The sequence below is a fragment of the Scyliorhinus canicula genome, chromosome 17, assembly GCF_902713615.1.
Source record: "Scyliorhinus canicula chromosome 17, sScyCan1.1, whole genome shotgun sequence".
NCBI lineage: Eukaryota > Metazoa > Chordata > Chondrichthyes > Carcharhiniformes > Scyliorhinidae > Scyliorhinus > Scyliorhinus canicula.
The window spans coordinates 17,716,720-17,737,523 of record NC_052162.1 but is presented as its reverse complement, the minus strand read 5'-3'; the positions used below and the strand labels follow the sequence as shown (position 1 = coordinate 17,737,523).

The window sequence follows — 20,804 nt, the reverse complement described above, 5'->3', positions numbered from 1 at the left end:
GAGCAGAGGAGAGAATCCGCAGCGAAGACACGCTCCCTTTTCTGGCAATAACAGCCGTATTCCAGGTAGTAAATAGTTTGCCTGAAAAGCTACAGAGAGAGAAGGCAAATGTAGGATAGGGTGGGGGAGGGAATTGTTTGGGGAAGGGGAGTGGGTGAGAGTAGGGTGAGGTGAGTAGGTGGCAGGTGGGTGAATATGTAGGCAGGTCAGGGGGCAGTCAGAGTGGAAACTAGTCAGGTTGGGGGTGGGAGCTAGTCACATCAGGGGTGGGGAGTTGGGTCTGGAGGGAGTCATCAGATTGCGTACCAGTCATGTTGGGTCGGTTGCAGGGGAGGATTAGGGGGTGGGAGCCAGTCCCGTTGGGTCAGGGGGGAAGACAGTGTGGGTGATTGAGATGTCACCTGAATGGTTACCTAGATGTTAGACTACGATTTTTCTATCGCTTCCTGGGTAACCATCCAGGTAAGTAAGTTGGAAAGAGTTGGAGACTTTTTCAAAGGGTCCGGGGAATACAGGAATTGACCATCAGAGTTTTAAACTTCCCGGGAAATCTTGCATGAGGACTTCCGAGAGATCCCGTGGCATATCCTCCAGGTACCGTGGAGACGGGAGGATCTGGACCTATTGTCTCAACCCTTTCCTCACTCAAGTTGACTCAGTCTTGCTGAGAAAGTTTTATTTATCTAATCAATTCTTAACTGGGCCACTAGGTGGAGCAAGTCAGCTACATATGAAAACCTTTGTTCCCTGCCCAAGATCCCACACTGTCCAAGTTTCAAGAATCCTTCACTCACATCATCGCCGAAATGGGGATTACCTGGCTACTTGCTATGTGTAGCAAACACCCTGCTGTGCACAAATTAGTTTCTGTGCTCCCATGGCAAATAATAATAATCTTTATTGTCACAAGTAGGTTTACATTAACATTGCAATGAAGTGACTGTGAAAATCCCCAAGTCGCCACATTCCGGCGCCTGTTCGGGTACACAGAGGGAGAATTCAGAATGTCCAATTCACCTAACAGCACGCCTTTCGGGATTTGTGGGAGGCAACCGGATCACCTGGAGGGAACCCACGCAGACACGGGGAGAATGTGCAGACTCCGCACAGACAGTGACCCAAGCCGGGATTCGAACCTGGGACCCTGGCGCTGTGAAGCCACAGTGCTAACCACTATGCTACCGTGCTGCAACTCCTTCCTTCCCAACTGAAAGGGGAGAGTAACAAATCACATGCCACACATCCCATACTATAATGTTTCGGAATGATCCTCATTATTGTTAGGACACACACAAACGTTCGAAGGCTCCTCAATGTCATTATGATGCCGGCTGTGGAAGGGGAGGCAGAGATAGTGGTGGCATTAGATGCGGAGAAGGCCTTCGATAGGGTTGAGTGGGGGTATTTGTGGGAGGTGTTGGAGAGGTTTGGGTTTGGGGAGGGGTTTATCCGGTGGGTGAGGCTGTTCTACGAGGCCCCAATGGCGAGTGTAGCCACAAATAGGAGGAGGTCGGAGTACTTTCGGCTGTACCGGGGGACGAGGCAGGGGTGCCCCCTGTCCCCCTTGCTCTTCGCATTGGCGATTGAGCCCCATGGCCATGGCATTGAGGGAGTCAGGGAACTGGAGGGGCCTGGTGCGGGGTGGGGAGGAGCATCGAGTGTCGCTGTACGCGGACGACCTGTTGCTGTATGTGGCGGACCCGGTGGGGGGGATGCCGGAGATGATGAGGATTCTTAGGGAATTCGGGGGTTTCTCGGGGTATAAGTTGAACCTGGGCAAGAGTGAGGTGTTTGTGGTGCATCCGGGGGATCAAGAGGAGGGGATTGGTAGGCTCCCATTGAAGCAGGCTGGGAAGATCTTCAGGTACCTAGGGGTCCAGGTGGCTGGGAGCTGGGGGCCCTGCACAAGCTCACCTCACAAGGTTGGTGGAGCATATGGAGGAGGAGTTTAAGAGGTGGGATATGTTACCGCTGTCACTGGCGGGGAGGGTGCAGTCCGTTAAGATGACGGTGCTCCCGAGGTTTTTGTTCCTGTTCCAGTGCCTCCCCATCCTTATCCCGAAGGCCTTTTTTAGGAGGGTCAACAGGAGTATCACGGGATTTGTGTGGGCGCATGGGACTCCGAGGGTTCGAAGAGTGCTCCTGGAACGAGGCAGGGATAGGGGGGGGGATGGCGTTGCCCAACCTCTGTGGGTACTATTGGGCTGCCAATGCAGCGGTGGTGCGTAAGTGGGTAATGGACGAGGAAGGGGCAGCATGGAAGAGGATGGAGGCGGCGTCTTGTGTGGGCACGAGCTTGGAAGCGCTAGTAAAGGCGCCGTTGCCGCTCCCTCCAACGAGGTATACCACGAGCCCGGTGGTGGCGGCTACCCTCAAAATTGGGGGCAATGGAGACGGCACAGGGGAGAAATGGGGGGCTCGATGGAGGCCCGGATACGGGGGAACCATCGGTTTGTCCCAGGGAGCATTGATGGCGGATTTCTGGGCTGGCACAGGGCAGGGGTTAGGAGGTTGAGGGACCTGTTTGTGGAGGGGAGGTTTGCGAGCTTGGGGGAGTTAGAGGGGAAGTTTGGGCTCCCCCCGGGGAACATGTTTCGGTACATGCAGGTTAGGGCGTTTGCCAGGCAGCAGGTGGAGGAGTTCCCTCTGCTGCCCCCACGTGGGGTACGGAACAGGGTGCTCTCGGGAGTGTGGGTCGGAGGAGGGAGGATTTCGGACTTATACCGGGTAATGCAGGAGGTAGACGAGGCCTCGGTGGAGGAACTGAAGGGTAAATGGGAAGAGGAGCTGGGTGAGGAGATTGAGGAGGGGACGTGGGCGGATGCCCTGGAGAGGGTGAATTCCTCGTCTTCCTGTGCGAGGCTTAGCCTCATACAGTTCAAGGTGCTGCATAGGGCCCACATGACTGGGTCGAGGATGAGCAGGTTTTTCGGGGAGAGGACAGGTGTGCTAGGTGCTCGGGGAGCCAGCGAACCACGCCCATATGTTTTGGGCGTGCCCAGTGTTGGGGGAGTTTTGGAAGGGGGTAGCAAGGACGGTGTCGAGGGTGGTAGGATCCAGGGTCGAGCCAGGCTGGGGACTCGCAATTTTTGGGGTTGCAGTGGAGCCGGGAGTGCAGGAGGTGATAGAGGCCGGGGTCCTGGCCTTTGCGTCCCTAGTAGCCCGGCGGAGGATCTTGCCCCAATGGAAGGATGCGAGGCCCCCAAGCGTGGAGGCCTGGATCTCGGATATGGCGGGGTTCATTAAATTGGAGAGGGTGAAATTTGCCCTGAGGGGATCAGTACAAGGGTTTTTCAGGCGGTGGCAGCCTTTTCTGGACTTCCTGGCGGAACGGTAGGGAAATAGGCCGATAGCAGCAGCAACCCGGGAGGGGGGGAGGGGGGGGGGGGGGTAAGGATTGGGGGGGGGGAGAACTGTGCACATGGGTTTGTGGGGGGTGATATCTCTTTCCCTTTCGTTGTCTGGGTGCTCTTTTGTTTTTTTTTGTTTTTGTTTTTGTTCTTTCCTTTTGTTTAAAGTTGCTCTTGAAGCTGGGGGGGGCATTGTTTATGGGGTGTTACCGCGGGTGGTTGTTAATAGAGTTCAGATGTTTATATTTTGTATTTTGTAAAAATTTCAATAAAAATTATTTTTAAAAATAAAAATTATTGTTAGGACACTATCCAAACATAACAGATATATAACAGAGGCGGCACGATGGCACAGCGGTTAGCACTGAAGCCTCATAGTGGCAGGGACCCAGGTTCAATTCCGGCCTTGGGTGACTGTGCCGAGTTTGCACGTTCTTCCTGTGTCTGCGTGGGTTTCCTCCGGGTGCTCCGGTTTCCTCCCACAGTCCAAAGATGTGCAGTTCAGTGGATTGGCCATGAAAATTTTCCCCTAGTGGCCAAAGGGTTAGGTGGGGTTACTGGGTTAGGGCGGGAACATGGGCCTAGGCAGGCCGCTCTTTCAGAGGGTCAGTACAGACCCGATGGGCGAAGTGGCCCCCTTTTACACTGGTAAAGTGTATTCTATGATTCTATTAAACTCTCTCTGGCAGGGTTTCAAACAAATAGCCCATTCGATTCAATCAGGTGAAAAAGACCTCAGAGAATGTGTAGGTACTATCAATGTTTGCTACCAGGACACATTTTACCCCCAAATATATTTCCAGACATTGTCGATTTAGGTTCATTTCAGATGATCAATTCTTAATTGGGCAGCACGGTAGCATGGTGGTTAGCATAAATGCTTCACAGCTCCAGGGTCCCAGGTTCGGTTCCCGGCTGGGTCACTGTCTGTGCGGAGTCTGCACGTCCTCCCCGTGTGTGCGTGGGTTTCCTCCGGGTGCTCCGGTTTCCTCCCACAGTCCAAAGATGTGCTGGTTAGGTGGATTGGCCATGCTAAATTGCCCGTAGTGTCCTTAAAAGTAAGGTTAAGGGGGGGGGGTTGTTGGGTTACGGGTAAAGGGTGGATACGTGGGGTTGAGTAGGGTGATCATTGCTCGGCACAACATCGAGGGCCGAAGGGCCTGTTCTGTGCTGTACTGTTCTAATTCTAATTCTAATTGAGCCACTAGGTGGAGCATTGAAGCTGCAGATCAGAACCTTTTGAGGTCAGTTAGCTGAGTGAGTTTCAAAGCAGCGACATTCAGTAACTTGTCTTTTGTATAGCACCTTTAGTATAATGAAATAAAGCATTGCAAGGCATTATAAAGCACACGTTGGCACCAAGCCATGTTAGGCCCCGTCAGGGTAAATGGATAAAAGTTTGGCACAAAGTTCTTCATGCTCTGCCTGTGTCTGTGTGGGTCTCCTCCGGGTGCTCCGGTTTCTTCCCAAAAGACCGAAATACGTGCTTTTAGGTGAATTGGATATTCTGAGTTCACCCTCTGTTTACCCAAACAGGCGCCGAAATATGGTGACTAGGGGATTTTCACAATAACTTAATTGCAGTGTTAATGTAAGCCTACCTGTGACAATAAAGATTATTATTATTCTGCCTCCCTCCTTCCTTGAATAATGGAATAATGGAATATTGCCTATTTTCCAGGATCCCAAGAAATTTTTGAAGATCACAACCAATGCATTTACTATCTGTGCAGTCACTCGAGTGCAGGGCATCCTGTTCTGGGGCCTTGTTTGCCTTTAGGTCTAATTGTTTTCCTTGAACTTTTTCTCTGGTGATGGTGATTGCTTAAAGTTCCTCCCTCCCTTTCACCTCTTGAATTTTAACTATCTTTGGGAAATTTTTCAAGTCTGTCACAGTGAAGACAGACACAAGATATCTGATCAATGCCTCTTCTGTGTCCTTGTTTTCCAAACTTACCCTCGAGATGACCAACAGTAACTTTAGTTGCTATTTTCCTATTTAAGTAATTGTAGAAAGGCTTACTATCTGGTCTTATATTACTACAGGTAGCTAGCTTTCTCTCATACTCTACTTTCTCCCTCTTTCGTTTTTTAGTTATTATTTGCTATTATTATTAAAAGCTGATCAATCTTCTGATCTACCATGAATCCTTGCAGATTTTTAGTGTTTTTTTCAATTTGATACAATCCTTAACTTCCTAATAATAATCTTTATTGTCACAATTAGGCTCACATTAACACTGCAATGAAGTTACTGTGAAAATCCCCTAGTCGCCACACTCCGGCGTCTGTTCGGGTGCACAGAGGTAGAATTCAGAATGTCCAATTCACCCAACAAGCACGTCCTTCGGGACTTGTGGGAGGAAACCGGAGCACCCGGAGGAAACCCACACAGACACGGGGAGAACGTGCAGACTCCATACAGACAGTGACCCAAGCTGGAATCGAACCTGGGAGCCTGGAGCTGTGAAGCAACAGTGCAAACTGCTGTGCCACCGTGCTGCCCACTGTGTTCCTTATTCAGCCACGGATAATACATCCTTCTCAAAGAGTTTTTCTTTCTCAATGGGATAAATCCTTGTTGAGGGTTATTAAATATTTCCTTAAAAGACTTCCACTGCACCTCTAGATCTGCTTTCATACCATCATTCATGTTTAAAACACTAGTCCTAGACTCACACTTCTCCCCTTCAAACAGAACGTGAAATTCTATCATATTATAATCAGTGTAACGTAGAGGCTCCTTTACCAAAAGGTTACTAATTTATCCTATCTCATTACTCGTTACCAGGTCCAGAACAGCCTGCTGCCATAAGAAATAGTAAAATACTCTCCATTAACTCCTGTTTCAGGCTACTGTTGCCGATCTGATTTGCCTACTCTACGCGAAGTCACCCGTGATTATAGCTGTACTTTTCTTACAGGGTCCATTTATTTCTTGCTGCATGTCCTGCCCCACTGCGTCACTACTGTTAGGGGGCCGAGAGACTGCTCCCACATGTGACCTCTTACTTTTCCTATTCCTTATCTCTACCCAAATGGATTGTAAATCTTACCTTTGTCCTCTCTCACTCCTGTACAAATGACATCCTAAATTAACAGTTACCCCACCACCCTTTCCTACCTCCCTATCTTCTTGAAACATCAAATGCCCTTTAATATTCAAGTCCCAGCCGTGGACACCCTGCCACCATATCTCTGTACTGTCCATCACGTCATACATATTTATTTTGACCTCGCAATTTGCCTATTTTGTTAAGAATCCTTCATACATTCAGATACAGATCCTTTCATTTTGTTGTCTTAACCTTTTTGCACTTTCAGCCTTACCCACTGGTTCATTCTGAAGTTTGTACTCTCCACCCCCCCCCCCACCCCACCCCTCCCCCCCCCCCCCCACCCCTCCCCGCCACACTCTATTTCTCGTTACCCAAATAGCTACTCTGCTGTGTTGCCTTATTGTTTGTGTTTGATTTGCTACATATCCTCTTGCACTTTACAATAAGAGGGGCACGAGAGCAGGGAGTAGTCTGGCGATGAGGAGATAAAGGGAAAGCTGAAGAAGGTGCCAAGGCAGAGGGAGCTGTTTCGGGTGATGTTGGCTGAATGAGCAGCTGCCAGTAGCGAAGTGAATGGATTGGGGTCCAGGAACACCCCAGGGAAAGCTGAATGAACGGTGAACATGCGGAGAGAAGAGGCAAGAGGAAATAGCTAAGGAAGGGTGGAATATTGTATGAAGGGATTTGAAAACATGAAATCAAATGAAATAAAACCAGCTCTTTAGATGTTGGAGGTGGCAGGGATGGCTGGAGTGAATATCTTGGCACAGATGCAGCTTGTAACATTTTGAATAGGTTGGGTTGAAGCAGCGAGCCAGGTGAGCCAGGTTGGAGTTCTCTAGGTAACTTAAGGCACAGACTGGGGTTTTGTTGGGCTTGGTAGGAGCTATGGAGGTTAAGCATTGTGAAGTGGGGAAAAAGGTAGGGGCTGGTTTAGCACAGTGGGCTAAACAGCTGGCTTGTAATGCAGAACAAGGCCAGCAGCGTGGGTTCAATTCCCGTACCGGCCTCCCCGAACAGGCGCTGGAATGTGGCGACTAGGGGCTTTTCACAGAAACTTCATTGAAGCCTACTTGTGACAATAAGCGATTATTATTATAAGTGGGGTTGATGACTGGCAGTAAGCTGAACCTGGGGTCGAATGGAAGTCAAAAGTTCTACACGTCCCATCTCTAATCATAGGCAGCTGGGGAGGTTAACGGGAGTCGAGAGGGAGGCAAGAGGCAGCCGGAAATCAAGATCTGCTTTTGTTGACACTGTGCTGAGGGGGCTCTGGTTCATCCAGATCATGATCTTGAGAAGGCTTTATTCTTCAGGGTCACCAAGTGTCCTGCATTGTCAGCCTGTGAAAGCTAACATCAGGATTAACACAGCACCTTGGAAAGATGGGTGAAGAAAGGAATGGTTCACTATGGGTTTGCCCATTGTCCAATCTGTGCCTGGATATAATGTGGTGGATGGCACAAAACAAATTGTGGACAAAACAGATCAGCACCAGAGGTGGTATCACAACGTCCTGCTCAGCTTCTCCCCAGCACAACTGTGTGAGGAACTACTGCCTGAAAAGCACAGAACTCAAATGTGGGAGATTATGCAGGGGAATGTGCTTGTGTAGAATACTCTACATGTGGTATGCTGTTAATGGGTCATCGGGACTCTTCCCTGTCACATTGTTTGTAAAGTAACTGCCCCAATGGGTGGCACGTTGGCTAACACGTTGCCTCACATTGCCAGGGACCCGGGTTCCTAACTGGCCTTGGGTGACTGTGTGGATTCTCCCCGTGTGTGCGTGGGTTTCCTCCGGGTGCTCCGGTTTCTTCCCACAGTCCCAAGATGCACAGGTTAGGTGGGGTTACGGGGATAGGGCAGGGTAACGGGACTAAGTAGACTGCTCTTTCGGAGAGCCGGTGCAGACTCAATGGGCCGAATGGTCTGCTGCACTGCAGGGATTCTATTTCCTACTAATGCAGGCTCTGATCCCATTCCTCTCCATGGAAAGGACGGGGATGTGAAACTCATGGCGACATGGAAAAATGTTAGTTATGTTCCCTATTGTGGAATATTTTCAACCATTCTAAGCAGAACAACCTGCCGAACACTTGTACTGTCATTTTTCCATATCAGTTGCAAATGGAGTAAAACGGAGCCCACCAGTTGAGGTTTGTAGAATTCTTTTGCAAAGTTTTCACCAGGAGCCATGGATAATATTTAATCACCTTTGAAAACCAAAGTTCTGATGTGATTTGTCCACTCACCGAGTTTGGCGTCAATGTTTTAACAGGACACACCCTCTTCCCTTCCATCAATTGAGTGTACAAACATCAGTGGCCGATATCTTGCCATATTTAAAATGCCACGCTAATCCTATACAATCAAGAAATTAAATTAAATCAAATAAGTAAATTATCTTCTGGCTGTGTATGTTGGATGACAAAAGTGACTGTTTTAAGTAAGGCAAAAGATACCTTTCTTTATACAGAGTACAAGCCAAAAGAAGTGACACCTTTGTAAGTACATTATGTGGTGCATTACCATCACGCTGGTCTCTTTTGCATATGCACTTGAGTTGTTGCTGCCTGTGTTGCCCTGATAGTGGGTGTCACATCATTTACCTTGGCACATTGTTAGGATGTTGTCATATTGTGCAACATCCTTTACGCAAGGACTCAAAGTCTTTCCCAGGCACAGCTCGACCTCAGTATATTTCTATGAAGGATATTACCAATAATAGAGAAGTTGCTCTAAGTGCGTTATAACTTATAATAACAATCTTTATTATTGTCACAAGTAGGCTCACATTAACACTGCAATGATTTTATTGTGAAAATTCCCTAGTCGCCACACTCCGGCACCTATTCAGGTACACTAAGGGAGAATTCAGAATGTCCAAATTACCTAACTTCTTGCAATATGTTGGCTCTTAATTAAAATAGGCAGCACGGTGGCGCAGTGGTTAGCCCTACAGCCTCACGGCGCCGAGGTCCCAGGTTCGATCCCGGCTCTGGGTTACTGTCCATGTGGAGTTTACACATTCTCCCTGTGTCTGCGTGGGTTTCGCCCCCCACAACCCAAAGGTGTGTGGATTGGCCACGCTAAAATTGCCACTTAATTGGAAAAAATGAATTGGGTACTCTAAATTTTTTTTAAAAACAAACAAATACTTTGCAACACTGCAGAATCATTCAACAGAGTAAGAGGCCATTCACTCCATAGTGCCTGTGCTGGATGTTTGAATTAATTATCCAATTAGTCCTTCACTTGCTCCTGCCCCACAGCCCTACAAGCATTCCCACCACAAGAAATAACCCAATTTCCTTTTTGAAAATGATTACTGAATCTGCTTCCAGCATCCTTTCTGGCAATACATTCCCAATCATAACTTGCTTCATTTTTTTTAACAAGTCCTTGGACTGGATTCAGCACCTTTTATTTACTCTTCCATGGGGCAAGACCAGAATTTGCTGCACATCCCACATTCCCCTTGAGCCGAGTGGCATGCTTGGCCATTTTTGAAGTTGGTTAAGAGTCAATCACAATACTAGAGTCACATGTAGAATAGACTGGGTAAGGGTGTCAGATTTCCATCCTAAAGGGTTCTAATAACAATCAACATTAGTTTCATGGTCATTGTTACTGAGTTTTCAATTCCAGGTATTTCATTAATTGCAAAATCATATTCCATCATCTGCTGCGGGAGGAATTGGACCAATGCGTAAGCCTGGGCCTACGGACTGACGTGTTAGTCTGGGCCTACGGACTGACACGTTAGCCTGGGCCTATGGACCGACACGTTAGCCTGGGCCTATGGACTGACACGTTAGCCTGGGCCTATGGACTGACACGTTAGTCTGGGCCTATGGACTGACACGTTAGCCTTGGCCTATGGACTGACGTGTTAGCCTGGGCCTATGGACTGACACGTTAGCCTGGGCCTATGGACTGATACGTTAGCCTGGGCCTATGGACTGACACGTTAGCCTGGGCCTATGGACTGACACGTTAGCCTGGGCCTATGGACTGACACGTTAGCATGGGCCTATGGACTGATGTGTTAGTCTGGGCCTGTGGACTGACACGTTAGCCTGGGCCTATGGACTGACGTGTTAGCCCGGGCCTATGAACTGACACGTTAGTCTGGGCCTATGGACTGACACGATAGCCTGGGCCTATGAACTGACACGTTATTATGGGCCTATGGACTGACACGATAGCCTGGGCCTATGGACTGACACGTTAGCCTGGGCGTGTGGACTGACACGTTAGCCTGGGCCTATGGACTGACACGTTAGCCTGGGCCTATGGACTGACACGTTAGCCTGGGCGTATGGACTGACGCGTTATTATGGGCCTATGGACTGACACGTTAGCTAGCCTGGGCCTGTGGACTGACACGTTAGCCTGGGCCTATGGACTGACACGTTAGCCTGGGCGTATGGACTGATGTGTTAGTCTGGGCCTATGGACTGACACGTTAGCCTGGGCCTATGGACTGATACGTTAGCCTGGGCCTGTGGACCGACACGTTAGCCTGGGCCTGTGGACTGACACGTTAGCCTAGGCCTGTGGACTGACACGTTAGCCTGGGCCTATGGACTGACACGTTAGCCTAGGCCTGTGGACTGACACGTTAGCCTGGGCCTATGGACTGACACGTTAGCCTGGGCCTATGGATTGACACGTTAGCCTGGGCCTATGGACTGATGTGTTAGTCTGGGCCTATGGACTAACACGTTAGCCTGGGCCTATGGACTGACACGTTAGCCTGGGCCTATGGACTGACACGTTAGCCTGGGCCTATGGACTGACGCGTTAGCCTGGGCCTACGTACTGACACGTTAGCCTGGGCCTATGGACTGACGTGTTAGCCTGGGCCTATGGACTGCTGCGTTAGCCTGGGCCTGTGGACTGACACGTTAGCCTGGGCCTATGGACTGATACGTTAGCCTGGGCCTATGGACTGACACGTTAGCCTGGGCCTATGGACTGACACGTTAGCCTGGGCCTATGGACTGACGTGTTAGCCTGGGCCTATGGACTGACACGTTAGCCTGGGCCTATGGACTGCTGCGTTAGCCTGGGCGTATGGACTGACACGTTAGCCTGGGCCTATGGACTGCTGCGTTAGCCTGGGCCTATGGACTGACACGTTAGCCTGGGCCTATGGACTGCTGCGTTAGCCTGGGCCTATGGACTGACACGTTAGCCTGGGCCTATGGACTGACACGTTAGCCTGGGCCTATGGACTGACACGTTAGCCTGGGCCTTTGTACGAATGCGTAAGCCTGGGCCTAAGGATTACTTATCACTATGCCACTGTCTCTCACTGAACCTACACCACACAGTCTGCAGCGGACCAGGAAGGTGGCTCACCACCATCACCTTTTCCAGGGATATGAAGGATGGGCAGTAAGTGCGGGATTTCCCAGCAATGACCACATCCCAAGAATGGTAAAAAGGAATGTCAGATGTTTGCTTTGTTTTGTACTGACTAACAGCTGTATGCCAACACCGATTTGAAATGGGCCTAATCACTTACTTTACTGTTTTTGTTTGTTGATAGTTGTTCTTGCAGAAGGAAGGGAGATTTTGGAAGAGACAGCTTCCACAGAGCCACACAACAAACTGCTACCAGAAAAAGGTCAAACGTCAGCATGTGGAAGAAAAGGAGGAAAGGAAACCAGGTGAAGATGTGGCCGGAAAGAAAAGCTTTAAAAAAATGGAGACTGAAGAATGGAAGAAGATTAAGATGCTGCACAAAAACCCTAATGAGGAGAAGCACAAGTCGCTGGCTGGAGCAAATGAACCTTTGACATCACAAACCTACAATTTTCCTTTCACAACCTCACTGATAGACGTAACTCCTGCTGACTCTAAAGAACGACATGGCCCCGTTAGGGGAAAGGACACCACATCTCGCGAATTTGGATCATTGCAAATCACCGTGACGCAAGATTGTGGTGCACACATACATAATAATTACCCGTTCAATGGTCACTTGCGCAAGGTCACCACTGTGGACCGGCAGATTCGCCATCAGCTTTACGACTATGAGGATTTTGTCAGTTGTTTGCTGGATTACCACCAGCTCGCTTGCCCCCTGAATCTCAGTGGTGCAAGCATCTGCCACGGCACCCTCGGCGACCACTCCGAGTGGCGGAGGATAGTCTCCGACGACGGGGAAAGCTTCCGAATTGATTTGAAGAATAAATCGAGCCGTCTTTGCACCAAGGTAAGCATCACACCACAAAACAGATGGTGCGATTATGACCACGATAGCAACTACAGATGGACCATCACTATCAGCGAGTCTGGCGCCAAGCAGAAAGCCTCCAGCAGTGGTACCAACCCTCATCTGAAAGAATACGACCGAGAATTCCATCTGCATTGGAAGGATTCAGGCAGCCAGTTGGATTTTCGGAAAGATTTTGCTGGTGTGAGCCAGCTACACTTAAAAGATATAGTTGGTCACTCAGAGAAAAGTTGTGCCTTCTCTGTCCATGACCTTAAGAGCCAAGAGGGGAAATATGTCAGTAACCCCGAGAAGCTATATTCCAGCACCAAGGATCTATGGATACCTTCCCATTCAGGCTCCAAAGAGCCATGGAAAAATCCCACTACCAACTGGAGAATTTCAATTAAAAACTCTGAGAACGATTTGGCTCGACCAACATTAGAGGATAGTGACCAGTCCTGGAATTCAATCAGAGAGTACAACAGCCAACTGAAATCTCATTGCAAGGTAACCAAGATTGAACCAGATCCCAATCAAGAAAGCACGGATGAGCTGAAGCAGTCAAATAAAGCATTAAGGAGCGTTCATAAGGATAACAATTGCGAGTTCAGTGCTGTGCACAGCTGGTCAAATTACGAGTCAAGAATTCACCAGGAAGCCTCGAACCACAAGCCGAACAAAAAATCTCATTCATACAGCAACCATGTACAGGCGGCTGCCGGCGGATTCAGGAGTGAACTAAAATATCCTTGGAAAGAACAGGAAATCAATACTAGCAAACCTTGCCCTAGGTACCAGAGGGAAGACTTATGGAATGGTGCAGGATCTGGGAAAAGGCTCGGCAATGAGTTGGACGTGGATGATCATCTGTCTAGTTGCTCCGAGGTCATCATAAGTGATGAAGCAAAGCACAGAAAAAAGGAAGGCAACGCACTGATCACAGTACATCCCAAAGACCAGCACTGTAAACGTAAGCATCATCTCATGGATTCTAATAGAGATACGAAAATCCATTGGGAAGGCTTTCCTGCTTCATCCCAGCCCACAAAGGATGAACATATAGATAATTATTGCTCCTATGAGAGGGGTTTTGGCATTCACCATGGTTGCTATGGAGATTATTCTTGGCCTCACGAGAGAGATTTTGGACATCATTTCCGTTCTCAAATAGGAGCAAATGGAAACCAGACATACTTCCCCAAGGTGCTCGGTTTTGGTCATGGGCTTTATGACGATAATAGAAGTGAGCAAAAGATGAAGAAGCTTGAAAATGATACAAATAAATTTCTTCACCACAAATAAGCGAAAGGATTAAAGTGAATAAAGATAATTTAGGTCTAAGTACAGTGAAACTCCTGCACCATCAGATCTTCTATAAGTTAGTAACCTAATCTGCTAAGCTTGTCCTAAGCACCAAACCATAAAAATGAATTCTTATATGACTTGTGCCGTTTTAATAAAATCCATTTGCTTTTCTAGGTCAAAGCACTTCAATTAATCTGATTTGAGCAAAGTAGCACCTTAAACCTAGCTTCGATATGAATTGACATATGGTTGAGTAAATGCAGTACTATACGACCCATTTGTGTGACCAGCAATTATTCACTCTGTGTGAACATGTTTGAGAACAAATTCTGTATTTGGCAGTCAACATAGAAAAGTACGGATATGCTCCAGATATTTGGCAAGCAAAACAAAAAGAAACAACAACAATGTTTCCCCAAAATAAAATTTAAGCTGATTGCTTCTCAACGGTATTTTGTCCCGTTTCCCCCGTGGAAACATATGATCCACGTCACTTCTCTCTCTCTGCTTTCCTGGGAGCTTGCTGTGCACAAATTGCCTGCCACGCTTGCCTGATGTTTCCACAGTGGCAATACTGAAACAGTTAATTTACTATGAAGTGCCTTGTGACGTCCTGGAAGGTGCTGTATGAATGCAAGTTCTTTCTTCAGTGATGCAACAGGATTTGGACTGCCACAGAGGATGGAAATTTTAATTATTATTCTCTAGGCCTGGGTCCGACTTGAACTCTTATATTCCAGTCATTTTGAATATAATCTACAGCCTTCATTAGCTTTGTTTGCCTAGAGTGGTGAGCCTGTGGAATTCATTACCACAGGAAGTAATTGAGGCCAAAACATTGTTGGTTTTCAAGTGGCAGTTAGATATAAGCACTTAGGGTGAAGGGAATCAAAGGATATAGAGCGGGGCAGGGGAAAAGCGGGATTAGGCTATTGAGTTGGATGATCAGCCTTGATCATATGAATGGTGGAGCAGGCTCGAAAGGCCTTGTCCTGCTCCTGTTTTCTATGTTTACTGCATACGCATGTTCAGATGAGATGACAACCATTTGAATACAACACAGCTGGTAAATAATCGCTAATCTGTATCCTCTCCTGTTTTCCCTTTTGAAAAATGGTGATTTTTGCTTGGAACTAGGAGCTTTAGTGTTGGAATGTTGTGTTCAATTCTGGTCACCACACACTACCAGAAGGATGTGGAGGCTTTAGAGAGGGTGCAAGAGATTTACCAGGATGTTGCCTGGTATGGAGGGCATTAGCTATGACGAGAAGTTGTATAAACTGGGTTTGTTCTCACTGGAACAGAGGTTGAAATCGACCTGATAGAGGTCTACAAAATTACGAGGGGCATAGATGGAGTGGATAGTCAGAGACTTTTTCCCAGGGTAGAGGGGTCAATTACTAGGGGGCATAGGTCTAAGGTGTGAGGGGCAAGGTTTAGAGAAGTACGAGGCAAGTTTTTTTGCACAGAGGGTAGTGGGTGCATGAAACTCGCTGCCGGAGGAGGTGGTGGAAGCAGGGACGATAGTGATGTTTAAGGGGCATCTTGACAAATACATGAATAGGATGGGAATAGAGGGATACGGACCCAGGAAGTGTAGAAGGTTTTAGTTTAGACGGGCAGCGTGATTAGATTATCATAGAATTTACAGTGCAGAAGGTGGCCATTTGGCCCATCGAGTCTGCACCAGCTCTTGGAATGAGCACCCTACCCAAGGTCAACACCTCCACCCTATCCCCATAACCCAGTAACCCCACCAACACTAAGGGCAATTTTGGACACGGAGGGCAATTTATCATTGCCAATCCACCTAACCTGCACATCTTTGGACTGTGGGAGGAAACCGGAGCAAACCCACGCACACATGGGGAGGATGTGCAGACTCCGCACAGACAGTGACCCAAGCTGGGAATCGAACCTGGGACCCTGGAGCTGTGAAGCAATTGTGCTATCCACAATGCTACCGTGCTGCCCCCAAATCGGCGAGGGCTGAAGGGCCTGTTCCTGTGCTGTACTTTTCTTTGTTCTTTGGCCAAGAGTTGAAATTAATTTTTTAAATCTCAGACTGAAGTTCAAAGTGAATTTTATAAACCCTCCGAATGGAAACAAGACTAAACGGCTGCAGAATTTACACCCCAGTCTAAATTGCCAGTAGGTTCAGCTCAGCTGCAGTGTGATTAGTGATATCGACAATATGAATGATAGACCATTTATCGCCTGCAGAGAAACTTTCCTTAGTGTCACATTCCCTTTGCTGGCAACTCCAGGTTCAAACTCAGGCCAAGTTCAGAGGCACGTTTTAAAAGTATAATTATTAGAATTCCAGACTTTGTTGAACTGCATTTGTTCAAAGCAGGATTAATTTTAAACATGCTTTTTAAATGGTCTGATACACAGACTTGCGAACTAACAGTGCTCGGTTGTATGGTTGGCCCTGCAAAGTTCTGTTTTGATAGGTGCAACTCTGAATGATGCTCGTCGGTCTGTTCACTGATCTCCAAACACTGGTGACATTTTCTAATGTTATGAGAGCTTAACGAGTTACAGAGATAACTTCTGGAAACTGTTTAAGATGAAAATGGACTTGGCACTTGTACCACAGCCAGTGTAGAACCAAAGCAACTAGAGACCTACCTGATTGAGACCAGCGTCATTCCAGACGAACAGAACCTTGTGTGAAAGAGCTGCAGATGTATTACGGATTGTGCGCTGCCTTAGTTTGCCACTGAGGGAAAGTGGGGCACTGTTTTTTTATCCGTAAAATCTTTTATCTATTTGTATTGTATCAATGTAACATTATTTTGCTGTCAATATTAATGAAACTGCAAGACTTGTGGTGAAAGTAGCATCTTTTGCATTCTAATTCAATAAAGACAAGGCCACGGTTAAATATTTTGTACCATATTTAAAGATTTGTCAATCTGTTGTGAAATTCTCTCCATATTTCCTTTCTCCTTTACAATGCTCCTCAAAATCTACCTCTTTGACCTGTCCTAATATCACTGCTCAGTGTTAAATTTTGTTCGCTCATGTGAAGCACCCCATGAGAGTTTCACTATGTTAAAGGTGCTGTACAAATGCAAGTTAGTGTTTGTAGTGTCACTAACCAGTGTGGTTGGAAGGCAGCAGGTAACTGGACTAGGGCACGCAGACAATGGAAAGAAAATCAATCGCTACGAGGCAATTGCAATGTTGCTGGATTGGAGCTGGAAAATTGTACTTACTGAGCAACAGGGTTTGTTCAAGATTGATCCTTGGTCAAGATTCAACAAGTGAGAATCAATTTGTTTATTTCCTTATCCCCAAAATACTACAGCACTTGCTCACTGCATTTCATCCTTTGCAGCTTTTCTCAATTCACTCAAAGGTTGACTGACAATGTTTCCAACTTTAACTTTTTGATTAAAATATTTATTTTCAGCCACTCAGTTAAAAAAACCCCAGCAATCGAAATTGAATCATAGAATTTACAGTGCAGAAGGAGGCCATTCGGCCCATCGAGTCTGCACCGGCCCTTACAAAGAGCGCCCTACTGAAGCCCACTATCTACCCTATCCCCGTAACCCCCACTTAACATTTTTGGACACTAAGGGCAATTTAGCCTGGCCAGTCCATCTAACCCGCGCATCTTTGAAATAGTTTTTGTTCAGATTTTCAATTGGTGTACTTTCCAGATTGGCAATTGTACTCCTAATCCAGTCAAGGACTGCCTCGTTTGACACTGAATCCTCACTGGCAACCAGTTTGGATTGCTCAGTTACTCCACAAAACTTGACCTGGTGTTTTGATAATAGTAAAGGGTAGATCCTCAAGGTAACAGTACGAGGTACGAGAAGCCATTCCAGATGTTTTAGATAAATGGGACCGAAACCTGGTCTCACTGGACTAGACAAGCACAAGCAAATTTTTGAGATTGAGTGAAGACATGTTAATTTAAAGGTGTCTCCTTTTTTCATATGGAAATCTGCACCTCCATAGTAAAATGAAGCTCCCGATCTCAACTGGAAAGTGTGAAGCTGCAGAGCAGAAACAGACCTTTCCATTTGTGATAGCAGTGGTTCACTCACCCAATTTGTCACTAGGCTGCAATGATGAGTTCTTTAATTATTGTGCATGTTGTAATTGCAGAGCAGGTCAAAATATGAGAAACTTTTGTCTCAAAGAGCAATGATTTTTTGTAGATCTATCACAACAACTTACAGGTTTGGTTCATTTTTAAAATAATCTTTATTATCGTCACAAGTAGGCTTACACGAACACTGCAATGAAGTTAGTGAAAATCCGCTAGTCGCCACACTCCGGTGCCTGTTCGGGTACATGGAGGGAGAATTCAGAATGTCCAATTCACCTAACAAGCACGTTTTTCGGGACTTGTAGGAGGAAAGCGGAACACCCGGAGGAAACTCACGCAGACACGGGGAGAATGTGCAGACTCCGCACAGCAGTGACCTAAACTGGGAATCAAACCCAGGTCTGTGGCGCTGTGAAGCAACAGTGCTAACCACTGTGCTACCGTGCTGCCTATCATTCACATAATTTGTCACTATCACAGATGGAAAATTCCGTTTCTGTTCTGCACTTTCACAACATCCAACTGAAATTGTGTTTTGTTTTACTGTGGGGGTGCAGTTTTCCGTATAGAACATACAGTGCAGAAGGAGGACATTCGGTCCATTGAGTCTGCACCGACCCACTTAAGCCCTCATCTCCACCCTATCCCTTTAACCCAATAACGCTTCCTGCTCCTTTTGGACACTAAGGGCAATTTAGCATGGCCAATCCACCTAACCCACACGTCTTTGGACTGTGGGAGGAAATCGGAGCACCCGGAGATAACACACGCAGACATGGGGAGAACATGCAGACTCCGCTCAGACAGTGATCCAGCGGGGAATCGAACCTGGGACCCTGGAGCTGTGAAGCCACAGTGCTGCCCTATATAAGAAACAACTTTAAACTGTGTTTACTAAATCACCAAAAAATTGTCTGTGCTGGTCTGGTCCGATGGGACTTGGTTTCAGTCCCATTTGTCCAAGTGTAGCTCAAACATCTCCTGTAATGGCTTCTCATTGCATCTTCATACTGCTACCTCAAGGATCTACCATTTACTACCAAAACACCAGGTCAGCCTCCACATACAGTCCATGTCAACCAGCTTAACCTCCCCCAACTTCTCAATTGCCTTTGTATTGACAGTTTCGCAAACATCCAATCATGAATGCATCTTGCTCCTGTTGCAACATCAGGAATACTAAACATACCTTTGCCCCCATCACAAATTCCACTCCTGATTCTATTCCCACTCTTGGGTCGAATCCAACTTTGGAATTATTTCAAACAAACCATGTATCCTCTTGAACACAAAGACCATATATACTTCCATTTGTGTAACGTATTTCCTGCCTGCTTGTACCCCAGTTCACTCACCACCATGCTGTAATCTTCACTCCAATCTCCCCCCACCATCCTCCACTCTTCTCCAGAAATTCTGCTGCATGTAGCTTACCGTTACCCCTTTCTTTCATTCTCAGCAACTAGATAAGGGCCTACCTGAGTTGTTCTATGGCTGAATGACTTGCTAAGCCACTTCAGAGGGCATGCAAATCCAGCAAAGACCTTTCACATCAATTCGCTATAAAGTCTTGGAAATGTGGGGGGTGGGGTAGGGTAAATCAATAAAAAGGATCAATCTCTACCCAATATTGGCCTGTAAGAAGTGGATCCTGAAAGTAGGATTGCTGTAATGACACATTTATGCAAAACATCATCACCAGAATAGTATTCACATATCCCAAGGCACAACATGCAGTGCCAAATTCTGAGCTAAGTTCCTGAAGCACAGGTTTGGGGACTGTCAGACACTCTTCCAACCTGACCAGCGGTGGCAAGAGAAAACAAATGGTGATTCAAAAAGAGGTACGACAACAAAATTGACTTTTCTTTTTACACGTAATAGGAACAGGCCACCCCAAGATCACCTCTGATCAACATCCAAAATATCTGAGCAAGGAAAGTGCATTTAGGACTTAAAATGGGGATGGAACAAGAAAGGAGTGAAAATCAGCACCAAGATGTTAATGTGCTTCATACTATGAACAAAGCAAAACAAACAAAATGAGAAGCTGTAATAATCACAGCTATTAAGAAAATAGATAGTGCACTCAATGATCGTTTTTTACAAATAAATTTAGAGCACCCAATTATTTTTTTCCAATTAAGGGGCAATTTAGCCTGGCCAATCCACCTACCCTGCACATCTTTGGGTTGTGGGGGCGAAACGCACGCAGACACGGGGAGAATGTGTAAACTCCACACGGACAGTGACCCAGGCCGGGAGTGAACCCAGATCCTCAGCGCCTGAGACAGCAGTGCTAACCACTGCACCACCGTGCCGCCGCTCACTCAATGATCCATGGGCTGGTTTAGCTCACTCGGCTAAATCGCTGGCTTTTAAAGCAGGCCAGCAGCATGGTTCGATTCCCGTACCAGCCTCCCCAGACAGGCGCCGGAATGTGGCGACTAGGGGCTTTTCACAGTAACTTCATTGATGCCTACTCGTGACAATAAGCGATTTTCATTTCATTTTCATTTCATTCATGATCCTAAAGCAATTGTCACATCACATACTGCAAAATTAAATTTTAGCATCAACCTTCAGACAGACATTAAAAATTAGTGCAAAATGATGTACTATTTTAAATGAACATTTTAGCAGACAGCACGGACGAGCAGTTCATTCAAATATTAGAAATGTATTTTGTTGTTAAAATAGCTCGTGTTTTGTAATCAAGGTTACTTATCACAATAGAGCACCTGTCTTTTTTGTACAGTATTTTGTAGTAACCAAGATTAAAACTG

The 20,804-nt window shown here is 46.9% G+C and overlaps 1 protein-coding gene across 6 annotated transcripts in view; it reads left to right on the top strand.

The window, feature by feature from the left end:
- Positions 1–15,227, top strand: part of LOC119951728 (A-kinase anchor protein 17B-like) — an 84,874-nt gene extending 69,647 nt beyond the window's left edge. For all 6 annotated transcript variants that reach the window (XM_038775029.1, XM_038775027.1, XM_038775030.1 and 3 more), the window contains one exon: positions 11,970–15,227. In XM_038775029.1, the coding sequence (XP_038630957.1) occupies positions 11,970–13,943 (1,974 nt within the window). In that variant the 3' untranslated portion in view covers positions 13,944–15,227. The remainder of the gene's footprint in view (positions 1–11,969) is intronic.
- Positions 15,228–20,804: the final 5,577 nt, after the last annotated feature.